Genomic DNA, 25,127 nt, shown 5'->3' on the forward strand with positions numbered 1-25,127 from the left:
TAATCAACTGGCCAGATAGCAACATACCCAAAAGCAATTCATTTATTGCAGTTAACACCCAAGGATTTTAAAATAAATATTATTTAAAATAAATAATATATTCAAAAAAGAAAAAAGAAGGAAGAATTTTAGCAAATAAATAGAATCCATATAAAAAGAGTACTAAGATTCCAGAAATAAAACATCTGATTAAAATGAATAATTAAAAATATGGTTTTAATAGATTAAAAACAAGATAATAGCAGAAATACAGGTAAGTGGAAAGTACCCAGGTTGATGCACAGATAGATAAAGAAGAACGGGAGATACAGAAAACTGCAAGAGCCATCTGGAACATGAGGAAAAGTCCTAAGCTATCTATAACTGGAAACCTAGAATTAGAGAGAGAAAACGAGGTAAAGCAATATTTGAAGAAACCCAGGTGAGAATTTCCCCACACTGATGAAAGACATCATGACACAATCGCAAAAAGCTCTACAAACCCTCAGTATGAGTCAAAAGCAAAGAAAACCCCTGCACACCCAGGCACATTGCAGTAAAACCTATGACAGCTAACAGCAAAGAGAAAATCTGACAAGCAGCTACAGAAAAAGAAAACAATGGGACTCACAATTCACAACAGCCTTTTTAGTAGAAACGCTGGAAACTGAAGACAATGGGATGTCATTTTATTTTAGATGCTTAAAAAAAAAAAAAAAAAAAAAAAAAAAAAAACAAACCAGCCGGGCGCGGTGGCTCACGCCTGTAATCTCAGCACTTTGGGAGGCTGAGGCGGGCGGATCACGAGATCAGGAGATTGAGAAGATCCTGGCTAACACGGTGAAACCCCGTCTCTGCTAAAAACACAAAAAATTAGCCGAGTATAGTGGCGGGCGCCTGTAGTCCCAGCTATTGGGGACGCTGAGGCAGGAGAATGGCGTGAACCCGGGAGGCAGAGCTTGCATTGAGCCGAGATCGCGCCACTGCCCTCCAGCTTGGGCGACAGAGCGAGACCCCGAGACTCCGTCTCAAAACAAACAAACAAACAAACAAACAAAAGAAAAAAACAAAAACAAAAAACCAAAAACAAAACCCCAAATGGCAGCCTAGAACTCTATTTCAAGAGACATTATCCTCCTAAATGAATGTAATATGTATCTGAAAAGTTGACAGAATCCACTGGAAGACTATGATAAAATGCCAGAAGAGTTAATCAGGTGGAAGGAAAATGACAGCAACTGAAACAAGGAGCTTCAGGAAAGAATTAAGAGCACAAGAATAGCTAAATATGTGAGTAAATACAAGCAGACATTGCTCAAAAACAATAATAGTAATAATATCTTTGGGAGTTTAAAATAAATATAGAAATAAAGATCTATGACAACAATGGAACAAAAGGCAAGGAATAAATGAAATTAAACTTAGTTTTTTTTCATTGCTTTGAAATGGCAAAATATTAATTTCAAGAGTGTTCCAATGAGTCAAAGATACATAGAGAATTTAAAGAGCGATTATTTTCAAGCATTTCAGTCTCAGGACTGCTTTACCCTTTTTTTTTTTTTTTTGAAGCAGAGCTTTGCTCTTGTTGCCCAGGCTGGAGTGCAAATGCCGTGATCTCAGCTCGCTGCAACCTCTGCCTCCTGGGTTCAAGTGATTCTTCTGCCTCAGCCTCCCAAGTAGCTGGGATTATAGGCATGCGCCACCATGCCTGGCTAATTTTGTATTTTTAGTAGAGGTGGGGTTTCTCCATGTTGGTCAGGCTGGTGTCGAACTTCCGACCTTGGGTGATCCGCCCACCTCAGCCTCCCAAAGTGCTGGGATTACAGGCGTGAGCCACCATGCCCGGCCTGCTTTACACTTTTAAAAATTATTGAGGAACCCAAAGAGCTTTTTTATATAGGTTATATCTATTGATATGTACTGTACTTGAAATTAAAACGGGAAAAATTAAAAATATTTATTTTAAAAACTGGGCGGGCACAGTGGCTCATGCCTGTAATCCCAGCACGTTGGGAGGCCAAGGCAGGTGAATCACGAGGCCAGGAGATGGAGACTATCCTGGCTAACACAGTGAAACCGCATCTCTACTAAAAGTACAAAAAATTAGCCGGGTGTGGTGGGATGCACCTCCCAGCTACTCGGGAGGCTAAGGCAGGAGAATTCCTTGAACCTGGGAGGCAGAGGTTGCAGTGAACCGAGATCGCACCATTGCACTCCAGCCTGGACGACAAGAGAGAAACTCCATCTCAAAGAAAAAAAAAATCACTAGGAATGTGGAAAATTTGAAGAAAACTATTAACCAGCTTGATATAATTAATATTTATAGACTATTAACATCTGATAGCAGAATTTTCAAGTGAAAATTCGTACTTTTGTGTTATTTTCAAGTGAATATGGAGCATTTACCAAAATATACCAGAGGCTGGGTCATAAAATAAGTCTCAACAAACTTCTAAGGATTAAAATAATATAGTGTGAAGCTAGGCATGGCAGCTGATCACCTGTAATCCCAGCACATTGGGAGGCCGAGGCACGTGGATCACTTGAGGTCAGGAGTTCGAGACCATCCTGGCTAACATGGTGAAACCCCGTCTCTACTAAAAATACAAAAAATTAGCAGGGTGTGGTGGCACACACCTGTAGTCCCAGCTACTTGGGAGGCTGAGGCAGAAGAATTGCTTGAGCCCAGGAGGCCGAGGTTGCAGTGAGCCAAGATCTCGCCACTGCACTCCACTCCAGCCTGGGCGAAAGGGTGAGACTCTGTCTCAAACAACAACAACAACAACAACAACAACAACAACAACAAAACTTGACATTTCAGTTGGCAAGGCTGAAAGTACCTGAAACAATCATACATTGTTGGTGGGTTGTAAAATGGTACAAATACTTTGGAAAACAACCGGCAGTTTCTTATAAAGTTTTACATATATTTATCATATGAACTAGCAACTCCAAACCTAGAAATTGATGCAATATAAATGAAAAAAATATGTCTACACAAAAAGTTGTATATGACTGTTCATAGCAGATTTATTCATCATAATCCCAAACTGGAAACAACTGTCCATCATCGAGTGAGTTAATCAACTGTGGTCATATATGAATATAATGGTATGCTACTCGGCAATAAGAGAATGAAACACTGACACACACCAAATTAATGGATCTCAAAACTTTATGCTGAGAGAAAGAAGGCAGACACAGGAGAGTATGCTGTATCATTCCATTTATATGAAAGTCTAGAAAAGATAATTCTAATCTATACTGACAAAAAGTAGATTTATGGTTTCTTGGAGTCAGAGGTGGGAAGTATTGTCTGGGAAAGAATACAGGAAATTTTGGGGTTGATGAAAATGTTGTTTGATTGTGGTGGTGGCTATACAGGTGTATAAGTTTGCCAAAATTTATCAAAATGTAAAGTTAAACTGGGTACAAATTATTTTATATAATTTATGTCTCAATAAAGGTGATAAAATCTATTTGAAACAGCTAAATAGGTACTTTAAAGAAATGTATAGTGTTAAACACAAATATTAGCAAAAAAGAATTGAACATTGCTTATCTAAGATTTCATTCCAGGAAGCTAGAAAAAAACCCCAGTAAATCACACCCAAATAAAATACATAGAAGAAAATAAAGGAGCATAAATTAGTAAAAAAGAAATTAGCTCTATAAAAGTAGGTGGGTTTTTTTTTTTTTAAATTAAATGTTAAGTCCTAGAAAACCTAATCAAGAAAACAAAAAGAGAGTACATAAATTACCAACACCAGGACTGAAGAAGGGAACATCACTTTAGATCCTAAAGATATTAAAAACAGAACAGATACTATAAACCATTTAAAGCCAGTAATTAGATATTTTGGTGAAATTATATGGACATAATTTTTAAAAGAATTTACCAAAATGTACACGAGATAAAAAATCTGATTAATCTTATGTCTATCAAATCATTGAATACATAGTTAAAATTTTTCCAACAAAAATTTTCCCAGGTGTTACTCTGGTAATTTTTACACACAAAATTATAGCAAATAACACCAAAACCAATAATACCAATCTTACACATCTTACCCACACTCTTCCAGAGGACCAAAAACAAACAAACAAAAAACCAAAAACAAAATAAAGGGAATCCTCAACTCATGTTATGAGTCCATAATTCTGATACAAAGTCAAACAAGGTTATTACAAGAAAGAAAACACAGAAAATATGGACATAGACACAAAATCCTATACAAAATTTTGACAAATTTAATTCAATAGCATATTAAAAATATTACCCACAATGACCAAATGAAATCTATTCCAGGAATGCAAATTGCTTTAATATCGAAAAATCAATTTGTATAGATGAATCTTGAGGACATTATGCTAAGGGAAATAAGCCAGTTACCAAAGGACAAATACTGTATGATTCTACTTATACGAGGTATCTAGAGCAGTCAAATTCATAGAGACAGAAAGTAGGATGGTGGTTTCCAGGGTTTAGGGGGTGAAGTGGGGAATGGAGAGTCATTGTTTAATGGGTATTCAGTTTCAGCTTTCTAAGATGAAACAGATTCTGGAGATGGATAGTTGCACAATATGACTTAATAGCACTGAACTGTACACATAATAATGGCTAGGATTATAAATTTTATGTGTATTTTATGACAATTTTTAAATGTTTAAAATCAAACCACATCATTTAAACACATTAACAGAATGAAAAACTATAAGCATCTCAATAGTGGCAAAAAATGTATTTGATGAAATTCTACACCCATCCTGATAACAAACCTCAGAAAAGTAATTTGAGTGATAGAGACTATCTAAAATTTACACTTCAAGTCATACCAAATGGTAAAATGTTTTGTTTTCCTTTAGATTCTGGGAAAAAGGCAAGGATGTCTACAAATCCTATTTCTGGAGGTCCTAGCCAGTGCAATAAAGCAAGAAAAAAGTGGTATAAAGATTATAAAGAATGATGTAAAACTGACTTTACTACAGATGACATACTGTGTACACAGAAAGTCAAAAAAATGAACGATTATAAATAAGTGAATTTAGCAAGGTCACTGGATATAAGATCAACTTTAAAAATCTATTCCATATATATATATATATATATGATATACCATATACCTATACCGTGGCAACAATCAGAAAATGAAATTAAAATAATAGCATTTATACCATCAACAACGTCAAATACATAGTACTAATCTAACAAAACTTCTACAATTGAAAAAATACAGTAACTTCTATAATTGAAAAAATTGCAAAACATTGTAAAAATATAAAAATTGGTGAAATTTTGAGGTCAGTTCCGGAGGCGGGTGGATCACTTGAAGTCAGGAGTTCAAGACCAGCCTAGCCAACATGGGGAAATCCCATCTCTACTAAAAAAATACAAAAAATTAGCCAGGCGTGGTGGCAGGCACCTGTAATCCCAGCTACTCAGGAGTCTGAGGTTGCAGTGAGCCGAGATTGTGCCACTGCACTCCAGCCTGGGTGACAAAGCAAGGCTCCATCTCAAAAAAACAAAAACAAAAACAAAACACAAAACCCCCAAATGTTTAAAGTATCTATATAAATGAAATGTTTTGGAATACTCATAAATGTCTCAGTATTAATGTTCATACATTCATTTTTCCAGAATTAATCTATGTATCTGATGTAATGCCAACAAAATCCTAGCTTTTTGGTATGGGGTAATTGAAAAAAAAAAAATCATTCAACAATGTATATGAAAATGCCAAGGACCTAAAATAGTGACAATTTTGAACAAGAACAAAATTAGAAAACATACAGTTGACCCATGAGCACAGGTTTTAACTGTGTGGGACCACTTATACATGGGTTTACTTCTACCTCTGCCACCTGAGACAGCAAGACCAACCCCTCCTCTTCTTCCTCCACCTTAGCCTGCTCAACGTGAAGACGATGAGGATAAAGATCTTGATGATGATCCACTTCTACCTAATGAATAGTAAATATTATTTTCTCTTCCTTATGATTTTCTTAATCATATTTTTTCTCTAGCTTATGTAAGAATACAGTACATAATACATATACAAAATATGTTAATTGACTGTTTATGTTATTGGTAAGGCTTCTAGTCAAATGTAGGTTATTAGTAGTTAAGTTTTTGAGGTCAAAAGTTGTACAATGATACTTGATTGTGTGAGGGCTCAGTTCCCCTAATACCCGAATTGTTCAAAGGTCAACTGTACTATCAGTTTTCATTTAAAATACTTGGTATTATTACAATAATAAACGCACAGAACAATGAAACAGAGTATAGTCCAAAAGACCCTAACATGCATGATCATCGGATTTATCATAAATGTTCAACTGCAAAACAAGGGAAAGAGGGAAAGATGGCCTTTTTAATAAATGATGTGGAACAAATTGCTTATTTGTATGAAAAATATTTTGACCTCTACTCCATACCACACATAAATATTAATTTCAGATGGATCATACGCATTAAATAGTAGATATGTGGAAGAGAATGTAGAAAAACATCTTTATGACCTTGAGTTAGGAAAATATTTCTTAAACTGGGCAAAAAAGCATTAATCAAAAGAAAAGTTATTCTTTATCAAAATTTAGAACTTCTGTTCATCAAAGGACATCATTTGGAGAGTGAAAAGGTAAGCTGCAGATGAGATATTTGTAATACAGACATCTAAAAACACCCGTCTCCAGAATATATAAAGAATCCTACAAATGAGCAAATATCAGTTCCCACTAAAAAATGGCAAAAGTCTTGAGGTACTTCTCAAAGAAGATATTTAAAAAGCCAACACATATCGAAAGGGGGGCTCAACAGCATTATCCACTGAGGAAATGCAAATTAAAGCCATAATGGAATAGCGGCATGCACAAGAGCCAGGCCCTGGGAGCTCACGGTGCCACTGAAACTGCTCTCATCAGGTTGGTGTGGGTTATCTCCAGCCCCTTACCCAATGGATACTTTTCAGTTCTTTTGTCATTTGAATCTGCTGACCATGTTCCTCTTCTTGAAGCGCTTCCCTCTAAGGCAGGAATGGGAGGAAGGGTTTAGATGTAGTGAAGATTTGGAGGCAGAATGGAGGGACCAACAGAGTTGCATTATGACATGTCAACTGTGTGACAGCAGAGCTTCTTAAAGGTCTCTCAAACTTTTCATTCAGAAAGTGGCACATTAACTATCCTCAATGAGGACGGGTCTCTTAGTAATAGTTAATAGGTTTCACTATTAAACCTCAATCAAAAATGGTCATTTTAACCAGAATGTCAAACTGTTCATTCATGATGAAAGATAATTCACATCATTCATCCTTTACCTCCTTCCCAATGTTAAATACATATTTACCCTGGCATCGTGAAATAGGTATTTGATTTTCTTAGCCTCCCTGAAGTGTAACTCATCATGCCTTGCTCTTTTTGGATGTCAGGTCTTTGGTCTGTTAAGGGCTTTCTGGTATTAGGGACACAGCTTCTGGGTTCCCATTGTTACCCTAGGCCCCTCCTAGCAGAAGTATTTCATAGTGTTCCCAGAACTTCCAAGCCCTCATTTATAGACTTGGGAGTTATTGGCTATTTTCTCTCTCTACACTTCATCATGAAAAGTTCAGAGGCTTTACATAGCCTCTTCCATAAAGACACCTGCTGTTGCCATTATGACCTTTTCTTTGGTGGCATGTTGAAAGTGGAACTTCTTTCTGAGGCTTGTGGTCTTCTGGTCTACAGCCTGGGCAGAAGTTCCAGATATTCTTGGACATATTTTTCATCTATCTGGAATTTCTATCACCTCCTACAAAGGAAACTCAGTGGGTGGTAGGAATAAGGTGCTAAGTAACTTTTTTTTGGAATTTAGGTAACATCAGAACCAACTTCCATGCTCTCATATGCATGAGCACCTCTCCCCCTCATTGTACATCCGGCACTGAGGGTAGGTCCTGGCACATTGAAGGTGTCCAATAAATAAAATGCACAACAAAAAGATTTTTCCTTTTTATGTAAATACTACAGGTTCATTGCAAAGAAAAAAATTAACTTAAGAACACAGAAAAGAAAGTAAAAAACAAAAAAATCTGATACTCCACTAAAACAGAAATAACCATCATAAATTTTTTGGAGACCATCCTTTCATTCATCTCTCTCAAAAGTTCACATAAATACATAATATTACATATATAGTTTCATACCATACATGCAGCATTTACATTTTTCTGTTTTTATAGTCTCCCCTCCCCTTATTGCTAATTCTCCTTTTTTCACTCCCCTCAAGGTAATCAATATTAACAGCCTGGTGTATATTCTTCCATACCTGTCTCCATGTGCATCTAACCACACACACATAAATACAAAATAAATCGGTGTGATTATTTTAACAAAAATGATATATTGTATATATACATTTCTGTTATAAAGCAATTATTTATCAATACATTGTGGAAATACAGTGAAATGAGCTAGTATAGATATAGTTCATTTTTAAAATTACTCTCACACTGTTCCATAATAAGGATATGTCAGAATTTATCTAACCATTTCTCTATTAATAGGCATTCATTTGTTTGCAGTTGGGGCTTTGCCCCCCTCTACAAAAAATACTTCAACAAACATGTTTATTTATATTCTTATGCATTGATGCTGCTTTTATTTCTATGGGACAGATCCCAAAAGTGAGACTGCTGGGTCTAAGAGTATATATGTTTTAAACTTTTCAATATATATTATTGGACTGCTGGTGGAAGTATGTTATATAACCTTTAGGTAATAGTACATGGTTTCCCAAACCCCAATGGCAAAAGATCTCTTAATTTCTGCCAAATCCATGAAGGGGAAGTTTCATCTCACTGAGCATTTCAATTTGCATTTCCCTGAGTAATTTTGAGGTTCAAAATCTTTTCATAGGATAATGATCACCTACAGTTGCTCTCCTATGAAGAACCATCCAGTCCAGAGGAATTAAAGACTTAAGTGTAAAAAATAAAATCATAAAAATCTTAAAAATAAATTTAGGATACTATGTATAACCTGGAATTAAGGAGATCTCTTTTAAGTAAAATGAGTAAATAAAAAATCAAAAAAGGAAATGATATATTTTCCTATAAAAATGTTGTGCCATTACTATAAAGACAAATGCTAGATTAAGAAAAACATCTGCTACATAATGAAAAAGGATTAATATCTAAAATATATAAAAAGCACCTCCAGGTTTATAAGACAGATAAATGAATAGAAAAATAGGCAAATACATATATAGGCAATTAACTAATGATAATTTGTTAAATGAGTAAAGTATGAAATCTGGATGAAGGCTTTCATTTGTTCATTATTTTCCTCTAGTGAGAGTTTCCTTATAACTTCTAAGATTTAATGTTATTAAATGATTTCCCACATAATTGTTTATAGTTTCTCTATATACTTTCTGATGAATTCCTAATGAAGATTTTCCTATATTCATAAAATAGTTTATAAGATTCATCTTGTGGAGTTGACATCTAGGTGAATGACTTATTGTTCTTTATATTAACTTACTTTCTCTCTGATGTATTCTTTGATGTACAGTAAGGCTTGAACTACTCCTGAAGGCTTTTCCACATTCATTACATTTATAGGGTTTTTCTCCAGTATGCATCCTCAAGTGTACAGTAAAGTCTGAGTTAGTTCTGAAGGCTTTTCCACATTCTTCACATTTATAGGGCCTCTCCCCAGTATGAATTCTCTGATGTAGGGTTAGCTGTGATAGAGTAATACAACCCTTTCCACATTCCTTACAGGTGTAGGGTTTTTCTCCAGTGTGTGTTCTCCAATGCACTGTAAGGTAAGAACCCCTCCTGAAGGCTTTTCCACAGACATCACACTTATAGGGCTTCTCTCCACTATGGATTTTCTGATGTTCTCTGACATGTACCATCTGGCTAAATGCTTTCCCACAGTCATTACATTTAAATGGTTTTTCTCCAGTATGTGTTCTTTGATGTGTATTAAAGCCTGAGTTACCTGTGAAAACCTTTCCACATTCATTACATTTATAGGGCCTCTCTCCAGTATGCCTTCGTTGGTGCACAGTAAGCTGTGATGTATTAGTGAAGGCTTTCTCACATTCATTACATTTATATGGTTTTTCCCCAGTATGGGTCCTCTGATGTACAATAAGGTATGATTTACACCTAAAGGACTTTCCACAGTCATAACATTTATAGGGTTTCACTCCAGTATGAATTTTCTGATACTCCTTGAGATGTACCATTTTGGTGAAGGCCCTCCCGCAGTCAGTACATTTATATGGTTTCTCTCCAGTGTGAATTCTCTGATGTACAGTTAAGTGTGATTTTATTCTGAGAGACTCCCCACATTCATTGCACAGGTAAGGTTTCTCTTCAGTATGAATACGCTGATGTAGAATTAGAGAATAAGAACGCATGAAGGCCTTTCCACATTCATTACATTTATAAGGTTTCTCTCCTGTATGCATTCTGTGGTGTACAGTAAGGCATGAATAATTAATGAATGCTTTCCCACATTCATTACATTTATAGGGTTTTTCTCCTGTGTGAATTCGCTGATGTTCTGTGAAATTTGCAATGCGGTTGAATGCTTTCCCACATTCATTACATTCATAGGGTTTTTCCCGAGTGTGAGTTCTTATATGTACGATAAGGCTTGAATTACTTCTATAGGCTTTTCCACATTCATTACATCTAAAAGGTTTCTCTCCAGTATGAATCCTCTGATGCACATTAAAAATTGTGGTGTTCTTAAAAGACTTCCCACACTCATTGCACTGATAACGGTTTCTCTTCAGTGTGGGTCTTCTGATGTACACTAAGATATGACTTGTTCCTAAAGGCTTTCCCACAGTCATCACATTTGCAGGGTTTCTCACCATTGTGAGTTTCCTGATGTCTTGCAAGTTTTGATTTATCACTAAAAGCTTTCCCGCATTCATTACATTTATAGGGTTTCTCCCCAGTATGAATTCTCTGATGTAGGGTTAGCTGTGATAGAGTAATACAACCCTTTCCACATTCCTTACAGGTGTAGGGTTTTTCTCCAGTGTGTGTTCTCCAATGCACTGTAAGGTAAGAACCCCTCCTGAAGGCTTTTCCACAGACATCACACTTATAGGGCTTCTCTCCACTATGGATTTTCTGATGTTCTGTGACATGTACCATCTGGCTAAATGCTTTCCCACAGTCATTACATTTAAATGGTTTCTCTCCAGTATGTGTTCTTTGATGTGTATTAAAGCCTGAGTTACTTGTGAAAACCTTTCCACATTCATTACATTTATAGGGCTTCTCTCCAGTATGACTTCGTTGGTGCACAGTAAGCTGTGATGTATTAGTGAAGGCTTTCTCACATTCATTACATTTATATGGTTTTTCCCCAGTATGGGTCCTCTGATGTACAATAAGGTATGATTTAGTCCTAAAGGACTTTCCACAGTCATAACATTTATAGGGTTTCACTCCAGTATGAATTTTCTGATGCTCCTTGAGATGTACCATTTTGGTGAAGGCCCTCCCGCAGTCAGTACATTTATATGGTTTCTCTCCAGTGTGAATTCTCTGATGTACAGTTAAGTGTGATTTTATTCTGAAAGACTCCCCACATTCATTGCACAGGTAAGGTTTCTCTTCAGTATGAATACGCTGATGTAGAATTAGAGAATAAGAACGCATGAAGGCCTTTCCACATTCATTACATTTATAAGGTTTCTCTCCTGTATGCATTCTGTGGTGTACAGTAAGGCATGAATAATTAATGAATGCTTTCCCACATTCATTACATTTATAGGGTTTTTCTCCTGTGTGAATTCGCTGATGTTCTGTGAAATTTGCAATGCGGTTGAATGCTTTCCCACATTCATTACATTCATAGGGTTTTTCCCGAGTGTGAGTTCTTATATGTACGATAAGGCTTGAATTACTTCTATAGGCTTTTCCACATTCATTACATCTAAAAGGTTTCTCTCCAGTATGAATCCTCTGATGCACATTAAAAATTGTGGTGTTCTTAAAAGAATTCCCACACTCATTGCACTGATACGGTTTCTCTTCAGTGTGGGTCTTCTGATGTACACTAAGATATGACTTGTTCCTAAAGGCTTTCCCACAGTCATCACATTTGCAGGGTTTCTCACCGTTGTGAGTTTCCTGATGTCTTGCAAGTTTTGATTTATCACTAAAAGCTTTCCCGCATTCATTACATTTATAGGGTTTCTCCCCAGTATGAATTCTCTGATGTAGGGTTAGCTGTGATAGAGTAATACAACCCTTTCCACATTCCTTACAGGTGTAGGGTTTTTCTCCAGTGTGTGTTCTCCAATGCACTGTAAGGTAAGAACCCCTCCTGAAGGCTTTTCCACAGACATCACACTTATAGGGCTTCTCTCCACTATGGATTTTCTGATGTTCTCTGACATGTACCATCTGGCTAAATGCTTTCCCACAGTCATTACAATTAAATGGTTTCTCTCCAGTATGTGTTCTTTGATGTATATTAAAGCCTGAGTTACTTGTGAAAACCTTTCCACATTCATTACATTTATAGGGCTTCTCTCCAGTATGACTTCGTTGGTGCACAGTAAGCTGTGATGTATTAGTGAAGGCTTTCTCACATTCATTACATTTATATGGTTTTTCCCCAGTATGGGTCCTCTGATGTACAATAAGGTATGATTTAGTCCTAAAGGACTTTCCACAGTCATAACATTTATAGGGTTTCACTCCAGTATGAATTTTCTGATGCTCCTTGAGATGTACCATTCTGGTGAAGGCCCTCCCGCAGTCAGTACATTTATATGGTTTCTCTCCAGTGTGAATTCTCTGATGTACAGTTAAGTATGATTTTATTCTGAAAGACTCCCCACATTCATTGCACAGGTAAGGTTTCTCTTCAGTATGAATACGCTGATGTAGAATTAGAGAATAAGAACGCATGAAGGCCTTTCCACATTCATTACATTTATAAGGTTTCTCTCCTGTATGCATTCTGTGGTGTACAGTAAGGCATGAATAATTAATGAATGCTTTCCCACATTCATTACATTTATAGGGTTTTTCTCCTGTGTGAATTCGCTGATGTTCTGTGAAATTTGCAATGCGGTTGAATGCTTTCCCACATTCATTACATTCATAGGGTTTTTCCCGAGTGTGAGTTCTTATATGTACGATAAGGCTTGAATTACTTCTATAGGCTTTTCCACATTCATTACATCTAAAAGGTTTCTCTCCAGTATGAATCCTCTGATGCACATTAAAAATTGTGGTGTTCTTAAAAGAATTCCCACACTCATTGCACTGATACGGTTTCTCTTCAGTGTGGGTCTTCTGACGTACACTAAGATATGACTTGTTCCTAAAGGCTTTCCCACAATCATCACATTTGTAGGGTTTCTCACCATTGTGAGTTTCCTGATGTCTTGCAAGTTTTGATTTATCACTAAAAGCTTTCCCGCATTCATTACATTTATAGGGTTTCTCTCCAGTTTGAATTCTCTGGTGCTGATTAAGACGGGCACACTGGCTAAAAGATTTCCCACACACATTACACTGATAAGGTTTCTCTTTAGTGTGAATTCTCTGATGTACCATAAGTGATGAGGAAGCAATGAAGGCCTTTCCACATTCATTACATTTATAGGGTTTTTCTCCAGTGTGGATTTTTTTGTGCTGACTGAGATATGAAGGCTGGCTGAATGTTTTCCCACATTCATTACATTCATAAGGTTTTTCTTTAGTATGAGTTCTTTGATGTTGAATGAGCAATGACCTATAATGAAAGGCCTTTTCGCATGTACCACATTTGTAGGGTTTTTCCCTATTATTGGATTTTTTCCCCAAAGTAAGTTCTGAAGTCTGCCTTATGGCTTTGCTGCCTTTCATCTCCTTGCAAATTATCTTCCCCAAACGGGTATCTGTAACCAAATTTAAATTCTCTGTGAAATTTTCCTCTTGTGTTTGGCATCTGCTGTGAAGCTCTTCGGTGGCAATGCCTGGTTCTGGAATAAGAATAGATTCAAATCTAAAGCCTCTTTGACTAGTGGGAGTCTTCTTGAGTGGAATTATTCTTTGACTCAAATGATTCTCCTGATTATTTTGTAATCTCAATATCCTATCATTCCATTTCCATAACCCTTCCACTCTGGAATCCCACAGACCATTCTCCGTAAGTTTCTCTAGTACGGCATCCTGTGATAAATCTTCAGAAATATCCTTTGTTCGTGTAGCATTCTTGGTTGCAGGTTTGGGCTCCATGTCTGGAATAAAAAAGAGATAAATCAAGTAATTCCTTTCCTAAGCTGGAGCAATCTCACTAAACAGAACAATAAAAATAATAAATACATGGATAATGAATATATGGTTTTAATTGCTTTCACACTTGTTTTCTAGTGAGAAGAAGGTAGGGTTAAGGGAGGCTGGTTTAGCAAAAACTAAAGTAGAAAATTCACTGAAACTTTCCTGTTAAAAAAGTCCATTAAGCTAGGCACAGTGGCTCATGCCTATAATCTCAGCACTTGGGAGGCCAAGGTGAGAGAATTGCTTGAGCTCAGGAGTTTGAGACCAGTCTGGGCAATATAGCAATACACTGTCTCTACAAAAAAAATACAAAAATTAGCCAGGCATGATGGTGTGCACCTGTAGTCCCAGTTACTTGTGACACTGAGGTGGGAGGATTGCTTGATTCCAGGAGGTGGAGGTTGCAGTGAGCCAAGATTGTGTCACTACACTCTACCCTGGGTGACAGAGCAAGACTGTCTCAAAAAGAAAAAAAAAAAAGTGTTGCAGGAAGTCAGGGACCTCTAATGGAGGGACTGACTGAAGCCCTGGCAGAATGTGAAGATTTCATGGACATTTATCACTTCCCCAACCAATACTTCTCTGATTTCCTATGCCTGTCTTTAATCTCTTAATCCCACCATCTTCGTAAGCTGAGGATGAATGTTGCCTCAGGACCTTGTGATGACTGTGTTAACTGCACAAATTGTTTACAGAGCATGTGTGTTTGAACAATATCAAATCTAGGCACCTTAAGAACAGGATAACAGCAATTTTCAAGGAACAGGGGAGGGAACCTTAAAGTCTGGCTGCCTGTAGGCTGGGCAGGACAGAGCCATATTTCTCTTGCCTGTAGGCCTCTGAAATGGCCTCCCTGGGAGTGTCTGCCTTTATGCAGATGTAGATAGGGATGAAACATGCCCTAGTCTCCTGCAGCACCCCTGGCTTGCTAGGATGAGGAAATTCCAGCCTGGCAAATTCTAGTCAGACCGGTTCTCTACTCTTGAACCCTGTCAAAATGTTTATCAATGACAATGTGTACACAGCGGGACACAGAAGTTCATTAGTGATTCTAGTTTCGCCCTGACCTTGTGATCTCACCCTGACTTCCTGCCTTGTGATCTTTTGTTGCCCTTAAGCATGTGATCTCTGTGACCCACACTCTATTCGTACACTCCCTCCCCTTTTGAAAATCACTAATAAAAACTTGCTCATTTTGCAGCTTAGGGGGCATCACGGAACCTGCTGACATGTGATGTCTCCCCCAGACACCCAGCTTTAAAATTTCTCTCTTTTGTACTCTTTCCCTTTATTTCTCAGACTGGCTGGCACTTAAAGAAATAGAAGAGAACCCATGTCAAATTATCGGGGGCAGGTTCCCCCAATAAAAAAGTCCATTTGTGGTTTAGACCCAACTATTTTAGATGGTATTCTTCAACTTTTGACAAGCTCAAACACTGTCATACTCTCCTGCTATTTACTCCACAAACCAGACATTAGTCCCCAACCATACTTTCTATTTGTTCTTTTTTTTTTTTTTTTTTTTCTGAGACAGAGTCTTGCTGTGACACCCAGGCTAGAGTGCAATGGTGCGATCTCAGCTCACTGCAACCTCCGCCTCCTGGGTTCAAGCAATTCTCCTGTCTCAGCCTCCTGAGTAGGTGGGACAACAGGCATGTGCCACCACGCCCAGCTAATTTTTGTATTTTTAGTAAAGATGGGGTTTTGCCATGTTGGCCAGGCTGGTCTTGAACTCCTGACCTCAGGTGATCCACCCACCTCAGCCTCCCAAAGTGCTGGGATTACAGGCATGAGCCACCATGCTTGGCCTCTATTTGTTCTCATTCTTGACTAGCTTTGTTGTGAGGGCTTTCTCAAATTTCACTGGCAGAATAGTTTATTCAAGTCTTTGTATATACCTTTTAATAAAACTTTTATGGAAAAAAACACTGATTTTCAAAAAGAGCTAAACAATAAACTAATCAAAAGTTAATATTTATACTTACTATTTCATATAGTGATAATTATTATTTAATTAAGGGTAGATTTAACAACTTTTTTATGGCCCTAAGAACTTTTCTGCTAGTTTGTCAAAAATTCATTAAAAATTACACTGTGGGATACTGGTCTTACAATGTGTTTGTGTATGCAATTTAATATTTTATTTTTAAGACACTTTAATGCTTTTTAAAACTTCTAATTCATTTTCAGGTAATTATGCCTCAATGTTTAAATATAAGTTCAATAAAAACTCTTGTTGATGGTAGAATGGTTTTATGACTTTTTTTTTTTTTTTTTTTTTTTTTTTTTTGAGGCAGTGTCACTCTGTTGCCCAGGCTGGAATACAGTGGCACGATCTCAGTTCACTGCAACCTCCACCTCCTGGGTTCAAGCGATTCCTGTGCTTCAGCTTCTGAAGTAGTTGGAATTACAGGCATGCACCACCACACCCAGCTAATTTTTCTTATTTTTAGTAGAGAAAGTATTTTGCTGTGTTGGCCAGGATGGTCTCCAACTCCTGGCCTCAAGTGATCCACCCTCCTCGGCCTTCCAAAGTGCTGGGGTTACAGATGTGAGCCACTGTGCCCAGCCAATTTGATGATTTTAAAACTCATTTTTAAACAGTATGATTTGTCTACGTTATTTTACTTTTATAACATTTAAATTAACATTTTGTCATGTTGTTGCTATTTATCACTCTTACTTTTAAATAGTTTTAATTAGTTTGAGCATATTTTTTGCTGTCATAGGATATTATATTGCCAATATCTGATAAAAGAAAACAAAACTTTTGTTGTCAGAAAAAAAGCTATAAGGCTGAGTGTGGTGGCTCATGCCTGTAATCCCAGCACTTTGGGAGGCTGAGGCAGGAAGACTACTTGAGCCCAGGAGTTTAAGACCAGCTTTGGCAACACAGTGAGACCCCATCTCTACAAAAAATTAAAAATGAGCTGGGCATGGTGGCACACACTTGTAGTCCTAAATATTTGGAAGGCTAAAGCTGGAGGATCCCTGAAGCCCAGGAGGTTGAAGCTACAGTGAGCTATGATCTACACTGCACTACAGCCTGGGTGACAAAGTGAAACCCTGTCTCAAATAAATAAATAAAAGAAGGCCGGGCATGGTGGCTCATGCCTGTAATCCCAGCACTTTGGGAGGCCGAGGTGGGCGGATCACCTGGGCTCAGGGGTTCGAGACCAGCCTGGCCAACATGGTGAAACCCCACCTCAACACAAAAATTAGCTGGGTGTGGTGGCACACGCTTGTAATCCCAGCTACTCAGGAGGCTGAGGAAGGAAAATTGATTGAACCTGGTCAGGAGGTCAGGAGACGGAGGTTGTAGGGAGCCGGGATTGCACCACTGCACTCCAGCCTGGGTGACAGAGCAACACTCCATCTCAAATAAATAAATAAATAAATAAAATAAAATAAAAGAAGAAGAAAAGCTATAGAAAACATGTGTAGCACCAATTTGGAATTCAGAAACTAATAATAAATGTAAAAGGCCAAAAGAATATGAAGTTGGAAAGCAGAAAAATAATGAAAAACTTGCAAACATTAGAAAAGGAGACATCCAGGATAGAGTGAAAAGGTCTATCACAGATGTAACCAGAGTCCTAGAAGGTTAAAAAGAGAAGTGAGAGAGAATGGACAGAAGCTAAGTCAAAGAAACAATGTATTAGAATTTTCCACAACAGATAAAAAAAAAAATCAAGTCACAAATCATAGAAGCCAAATGAATCTTCAGCATGAGAAAGATGAAGAAAACTATACTAAAGTATACAGTAGTAAAACCACTGAAAACTAAACGCTTAAAAGCAGCCAAAAAAAAGAGACAGGGCCAGGAACGGTGGCTTACGCCTGTAATCCCAGCACTTTCGGAGGCCAAGGTGGGCGGATCACCTGAGGTCAGGACTTCGAGATCAGCCTTGGCCAATACAGTGAGACCCCGTCTCTACCAAAAATACAAAAATTAGCTGAGCATGGTGGTGGGTGCCTGTAGTCCCAGCTACTCAGGAGGCTGAGGCAGGAGAATCACTTGAACGCGGGAGGCAGAGTTTGCAGTGAGCTGAGATCACGCCACTGTACGCCAGCCTGGGCGACAGAGCAAGACTCCATCTCAAAAAAAAAAAAAAAAAAAAAAGAGACAGAGATATCCGGTTTTGTTTTTTGTTTTTGTTTTTTAAAAAAAACAGAGTCTTGCTCTGTTGCCCAGGTTGGAGTGCAGTGGATAGGATTACAGGTGGGTGCCACAATGCCCGGCTAATTTTTGTATTTTTAGTAGAGATGGGATTTTGCCATGTTTCCCAGGCTTGTCTTGAACGCCTGACCCCAAGTGATCCACCCACCTCGGCCTCCCAACACCTGGTCAAAGACAGATGTCCTTTAACGAGCAACAATTAGATCAGCGGTTACAAATTATAACCAATTTGGCCCACTGTCTGTTTCTGTATAGCCAGCAAGATAAGAATGATTTAATGGCCGGGTGCGGTGACTCAAGCCTGTAATCCCAGCACTTTGGGAGGCCGAGACAGGCGGATCACGAGGTCAGCAGATCGAGACCATCCTGGCTAACACGGTGAAACCCCGTCTCTACTAAAAAAATACAAAAAATTAGGCGGGCGCCTGTAGTCCCAGCTCCTCCGGAGGCTGAGGCAGCGTAAACCCGGGAGGCGGAGCTTGCAGTGAATTGAGATCCGGCCACTGCACTCCAGCCGGGGCGACAGAGCGAGTCTCCGTCTCAAAAAAAAAAAAAAAAAGAATGATTTTTTATATTTTATTAATTTATTTATTTACTTTCTTACTTATTTTGAGACCGAGTCTTACTCTGTCACCCAGGCTGGCGTGCAGTGGGCAATCTCAGCTCACTGCAACCTCCGCCTCCTGGGTTCAAGTGATTCTTGTGCCTCTGCCTTCTGAGTAGCTGGGATTACAGGCCAGTGCCACCATGCCTAGCTCAAATTTGTATTTTTAGTAGAGACGGGGTTTCACCATGTTGCTCAGGCTGGTCTCAAACTCCTGGCCTCAAGTGATCTGCCTGCCTTGGCCTCCCAAAGTGCTGGGATTACAAGCACGAGCCACCACGCCTGGCCAAATTTCACATTTAAAGTGGTTGAAAAATATATGAAAAGAATGATGCTGTGACATATTAAAAATGTATGAAATTCAAATTTCAGAGTCCGTAAGTGAAGTTTTAGTGGAGCAGAACCACACTACTTGGTTAATGTGTTGCCTATGGATTCCTTGGTGCTAAAATGGCAGAGTGGAGAAGTTGCAGCAGAGAGTCCTTATGATCCAGCAAAGCTGAAAATGTTGCTGCCTTGCCTTTTATATAAAAGTTTAGACAGATGGTTCACTTCTCAACAGGTTCTACATAAGACAGAAAACAACAAATGATACCTTTGAAATGCTGAAAAAATGTAACCGCAAATCTAAAATTCCAAGCTTACCAAAAACATCCTCCCAAAATGAAGGTCAAATGAAAATATTTTTAGAAAAAAAAAGAGAAGAGGCTAGGCATGGTGGCTCACGCCTGTAATCCCAGCACTTTGGGAGGCCGAGGCGGGCAGATCTCATGAGGCTAGGAGTTCGAGACTGGCCTGACCAACATGGAGAAACCCCGTCTCTCCTAAAAATACAAAATTAGCCTGGCATGGTGGCATATGCTTGCAATCCCAGCTACTCGGGAGGCTGAGGAAGGAGAATCGCTTGAACCTGGGAGATGGAGGTTGTAGTGAGCCAAGATCGTGCATTGCACTCCAGCCTGGGCAACAAGAGCAAAACTCCATCTCAAAAGAAAAAAATAAAAAAGAAAAACAAAAGAGAGTATGGCACAAGTATATCTGAGTAAAAGGAAATATTAAAGAGTGTTTTTTAGGCAGAAGAAAAATAATCTCAGATACAAGCTCAGCATTGAAAAAAACAAAGAGAAAGGAAAGGCAAAAATGTGGGTAAGTTTAAATGAACATTGACTGCATAAAGCATAATAATATTTTACGTGATTTGACATATGTAGAATTAAAATATATAATTTCAATAATGTATGTGAGGTTAAATGGAATAAGCTGTTCTAAGATCCTTTTATTGCTTGGGAAGAGGCAAAAACCTATATATAACTATTGAATCACGGATGCAGACTTTCATCTCAGGGTTAATCACTGAACAAATAATTTAAAATGTTATGATTACCAAGTGATCAGAGAGGGCAAATAGAACAATAAAAAGTGATAAATCTAAAGAAAGGCATGAATGGAAAGAAAAAGAATACAGAATGGGCAAAATGCTTTCACAGTTAAATGTAAATGTACTATGTATAAATAGACTGAACACTCCAAAAGACAGGAACTGTCAGATTGGTTAAAATATTAACAATAGGCCAGGCGCAGTGGCTCACGCCTGTAATCCCAGTACTTTGGGAGGCCAAGGCGGGTGGATCACTTGAGGTCAAGAGATCGAGACCAACCTGGCCAGCATGGTAAAACCCCGTCTCTACTAAAAATAGAAAATTAGCTGGACGTGGTAGCAGATGCCTGTAATCCCAGCGACGTGGGAGGCTGAGGCAGGAGAATCGCTTGAACCCAGGAGGCAGAGTTTGTGGTGAGCCGAGATTGCGTCATTGCACTCCAACCTGGGCGACAAGAGCGAAACTCAGTCTCAAAAAAAAAAAAAGAAGAAAAAAAAAATTAACAACATACTACTTACAAAATAAAGACAAAAAGTACAAGAATACACAGAAGGTGAAAGTGAGCAGATGAAAAAAGATATACCATACAAACAACAACCAAAAGAAAGATGCTGTAGTGATATTAACATCAGACAAAACAGACTTTAAGGCAAAAACCATTAAGAAATGAGATACTTCATAATGACAAAAGCCAATTTACCATAAAGATAACAATTATAACTTTGTATTTACATAATAACATAGCTTCAAATACAGAAAGAAAAAAATTAAATGAACTAAATAGGAAACAAATGTATAGTCTCACTAGCAGACTTTAAAAAATCTTTCTCAACTGATAGAATAAGCTGTAAGTACACAGATTTTAACAACGTAATTAACAAACTTAATCTCCTGACACATCTAGAAATTATACTTAATACGTATAGGCTATAAATTTTTTTCAAGAGCACAAAATGCTTACAAAATTCTGCAAAGACTGACATAATTCAGAGCATCTTGTCTGACCATAATAGAATTAAAGTTAATAAGATTGTTAGAAAATTCCCAAATGGCACAAAATTAAGAAAAACATTTAAAAATAAATGAAGGATAAAAGATATCACAATAGAAATATAACATATTTTCCACTCAAAAATTATGAAGATGCTACATAAAAAAGTGTGATACAGTTCTGATAGCCCTAAACAATTAGAAAAGAACAGCTGAAAATCAATGATATAAGTTATCTAATTCAAGAGGTTAGAAAAGATCCACAAATTAAGCTCTAAGAATGGAATAAAATAATAAAGAACAGAAAGTAATAAAACTCAAACATACAAGAAAAAGGACTAAAAACGGTAATGTTTTTAAAAGCCAAGTAATGTCATGCATGGTGGCTCATATCTGAAATCCCAGCAATTTGGGAGGCCAAGGTGGGAGGATAGCTTGAGCCCAGGAGTTCGAGAACATCTTGGTCAACATAGTGAGACCCCTCTACAAAACATAAAAATCTTAGGTGGTGGTGTGTGCCTCTAATCCCAGCTATGTAGGAGGATGAGGCAGGAGGATCACTTGAGCCCAGAAGTTCGAGGCTGCAGTGAGCTATGATCATGCCACTGTATTCCAGCCTGAGTGACAGAATGAGACCCTGTCTCAAAGAAAAAAAAAAAGTCGAGTAAGATTGATAAACTCTAGCAAGACTGAGTAAGATAAAATAAAGAAAACACAAAAAACCAGTATCAGGAATAAGAAGTGGCGCATCACTTCAGATCTGTATAAACATTTAAATGATAAGCAGAGGATACTATGCCAATAAATTTAAAAATTAAACAGAACAATCCCTAAACATAATTTGCTAAACTAAAACAAAAAGAAATAGGAAATAGGAAAAGTCCTAAGTACTGAAGGTATACAAGCTATAATTAAACACTTTTCCCAATAAAAGCTTCAGGCCAAGATGGCTTCCCTGGTGAATTCCACTACCATAAAAAATAACTTTCCCTCTCTCACAACTTTTTCTTCCCTCACCATAAGCTGATGATCTTGCCTCACATTTTAGAAAATATGGCAGCTATCATAATAGCGGCCTCAATCTTCCTGCCCTCAACTGACCTGCAGGTGCACCCATCTTCTCCACCTTTCTCAGTATTACAACACAGGAGGTGACCTCTCCACCTATTAAAGGTAAATCCCCCTTTCCATTCTAGATTTTATCTCCTTTAACCCTGTCAAACACTTTAGTCCTTCATCTTTGTCTTGCAACATCAATGTCGCTCTCTCCATTAAGGCGATCCTATCAGCACTCAAACATGTCATAGCAGCTCCCATCTCAAAAATAAAACAAGTGTTTTTTCTTGACTCCATTCTTTCCTTTAGCCACTGCTCCATTTCTCTTTCCCTCTTCACAGGGGAAAAAGAAGTCCCTCTCTAAAAAGTTATCTAAAACTATCTCTAATGTCTACTTTTCACTCAATCTTTTAAGCATAAATAATATCTGATATATAAAAATATGTAATGCATGTGTGGGTTGTTCATGGCATCATAATAAAATGAATCAGAATCTATTTATTTCTTTCCATCTCCACTACCATCACCCTAATCAAAGTTCCTCTCATCTCCTGGATAGACTATTGTAACAACCTTTTAACTTACTGCCTGCTTTATGCCTCAAGTTTAATCTCTATAAACAGGGTTATTTTCTAAAAACCCTGCAGTAAAATCTCTCCATGCTTTGGAATTCACTTAGATCATCTACAAAGCCCTGCACAGGCAGGCTCCTACATCTCTAATCTTATTCTGTACCAGTTTCCGCTCACTTTAGTCACAGCAGCTTCCTTTTGATTTCCAGAATACATGGCCTTCTTTGCTGTATCAGATCCTTTGCATTGTTGTTCCCTTAGCCTGGAATACTTCCCTTTTCCTCTTCCCCTCCCTGGCTTCTTCTTCTGACCCTTCAGGTCTCAGCTCAAATGTCACCTCTTCAGAAGCTCCCCTGACCACCCTGTTTGAAGGTGTCCTCATCCCACCCCAGTTACTCTTTCCTATCCTCCAATTTATCTCACAGCTGGGAGGTATGGCAACCATCATTTAGTTTGTTTTTATTTATTTGCCAAATTTCTGTTTCTCAAAATTTAATCTTCATGAAGGCAGGGACCTGGTCCATTTTATTAGGTGCTGTGGCCCTTGTACCTAAGCCAGTTCACAGCATATAGATGTATAATATTGATTAAATACATCAATACTATATTTTGATTCTCAACTGATTTCTTGTTTGTATTCTCAATTAGTTAAGAACCTGGAGGACAGGTGGTGGGTTCCTCCAAAGTTTCTGCAGCCTTGCAGGTGAAGAAAACTAAATAATGAGTAAATAAGTTTGCCTTAAGAGAAATCAGTGGGGACCCTTATGAAAGCATTTTCAGGCAAATGAAGGAAGAAATGTCAGATAATGGTGAAACAAATGAGAAACATAAAGTTAACTGGAGAAGATAGACCTGAAAGGGATATTTTGTGTATGTTTGAATGAAGAACAAAATAATAATTATGAAAAGCATGTCCCCAGGAAAGCAGAATAGGATGAGATGGTTCCCAAAAGTGGAGGACAGAGAGAGAGGATAAGAGAAGATGGGGGTGAGAGAGACAGGCAGCGAGATGGGGGATCTCTTCCTCTGAGACAGCTTTGAACAAATATATCTTTAAAATTTTTTCAGATGTTGTGTTGAACATCCCCCTATAGTCTGTTACTTCAAATAAATCCCATCTTCTTGGTTCTGTTTAACTCACCAGGATAGGGAATTCTTGAAATTTCTCTCATTGTCACCCATGGTCCTTTCCCATTCTCCAAATGAGATATCATGTCTGGTTTGGAAACTGCAAGCCCTGTCCAGAGAAAAATAAACAGGATTTCATTGGAGTCATGAGCAAGAACTCCTGCCAAATTCAGTCTCAGTTCTTAATCTTCCATGCGGAATGACCATTACAGGAAGTTCTAGAGCCGCACTGTCCAATACAGTTGCCAGTTGTCACATATGGCTATTTAAATTTGAATTTAAATTAAATAAAATTAAGTAAAATCTAAAATTCAGTTCTTCAGACGGACTAGCGAAATTTCAAGTGCTCAAAAGGCACAAGTGAGGCCGGGTGCGGTGGCTCATGCCTGCAATCCCAGCACTTTGGGAGGCCAAGGTGGGCAGATCACGAGGTCAGGAGATCAAGACCATCCTGGCTAACACGGTGAAATCCCATCTGTATTAAAAATGCAAAAAATTAGCCAGGCGTGGTGGCGGGCGCCTGTAGTCCCAGCTACTTGGGAGGTGAGGCAGGAGAATGGTGTGAACCTGGGAGGCGGAGCTTGCAGTAAGCCGAGATCGCGCCAATGCACTCCAGCCTGGGCAACTGAGCGAGACTCCGTCTCACAAAAAAAAAAAAAAAAAAAAAAAGGCACAAGTGACTAGTACCTGCCATATTGTACAGTGATGTTTTAGACAATTACAAAGACATCCCAAAGGAGCTCAACACTATGATTCTGGTTTGGTGGGATAACAGATTATGGGAATAATCTAGTGAGTTTAGAAAGAAATTGAATACATTTGTTTCTTTCTTCTAGAGGTACTGATAACTTCCATTTAAGGAAGTGACTAGAAAATACTTCGGTCCAAAATCTGTGGGGTTGTCAACAATCTCCAAGATTCCAGAGAAGTATGTGTCTTACTCTACAATGGGCA

At 38.1% G+C, this 25,127-nt stretch overlaps 3 protein-coding genes across 10 annotated transcripts in view; all 3 read right to left on the reverse strand.

Annotated features, from left to right (window-relative positions):
• Positions 1–7,856, reverse strand: part of ZNF287 (zinc finger protein 287) — a 178,847-nt gene extending 170,991 nt beyond the window's left edge. The window contains exon 1 of the mRNA XM_050763412.1: positions 5,833–7,856. The gene's annotated coding sequence lies outside the window, so the exon portion shown is untranslated. The remainder of the gene's footprint in view (positions 1–5,832) is intronic.
• LOC126938793 (zinc finger protein 624) overlaps positions 1–25,127 on the reverse strand; it is a 165,664-nt gene that overhangs the window by 110,746 nt on the left and 29,791 nt on the right. The gene's annotated exons all lie outside the window — the stretch shown is intronic.
• LOC126938789 (zinc finger protein 624-like) overlaps positions 7,948–25,127 on the reverse strand; it is a 64,586-nt gene continuing 47,406 nt past the window's right edge. For 3 of the 4 annotated variants that reach the window (XM_050763383.1, XM_050763382.1, XM_050763385.1), the window contains 2 exons: positions 24,187–24,282; positions 10,668–14,224 (listed from right to left, as the gene is read on the reverse strand). In XM_050763383.1, coding sequence (XP_050619340.1) covers positions 10,737–14,224; positions 24,187–24,282 — 3,584 coding nt within the window. In that variant the 3' untranslated portion in view covers positions 10,668–10,736. Of the gene's footprint in view, positions 9,961–10,667; positions 14,225–24,186; positions 24,283–25,127 lie in introns of those variants that run through there. The other variant, XM_050763386.1, reaches the window with a different exon arrangement.

Source organism: Macaca thibetana, chromosome 16, assembly GCF_024542745.1.
Source record: "Macaca thibetana thibetana isolate TM-01 chromosome 16, ASM2454274v1, whole genome shotgun sequence".
Lineage (NCBI taxonomy): Eukaryota > Metazoa > Chordata > Mammalia > Primates > Cercopithecidae > Macaca > Macaca thibetana.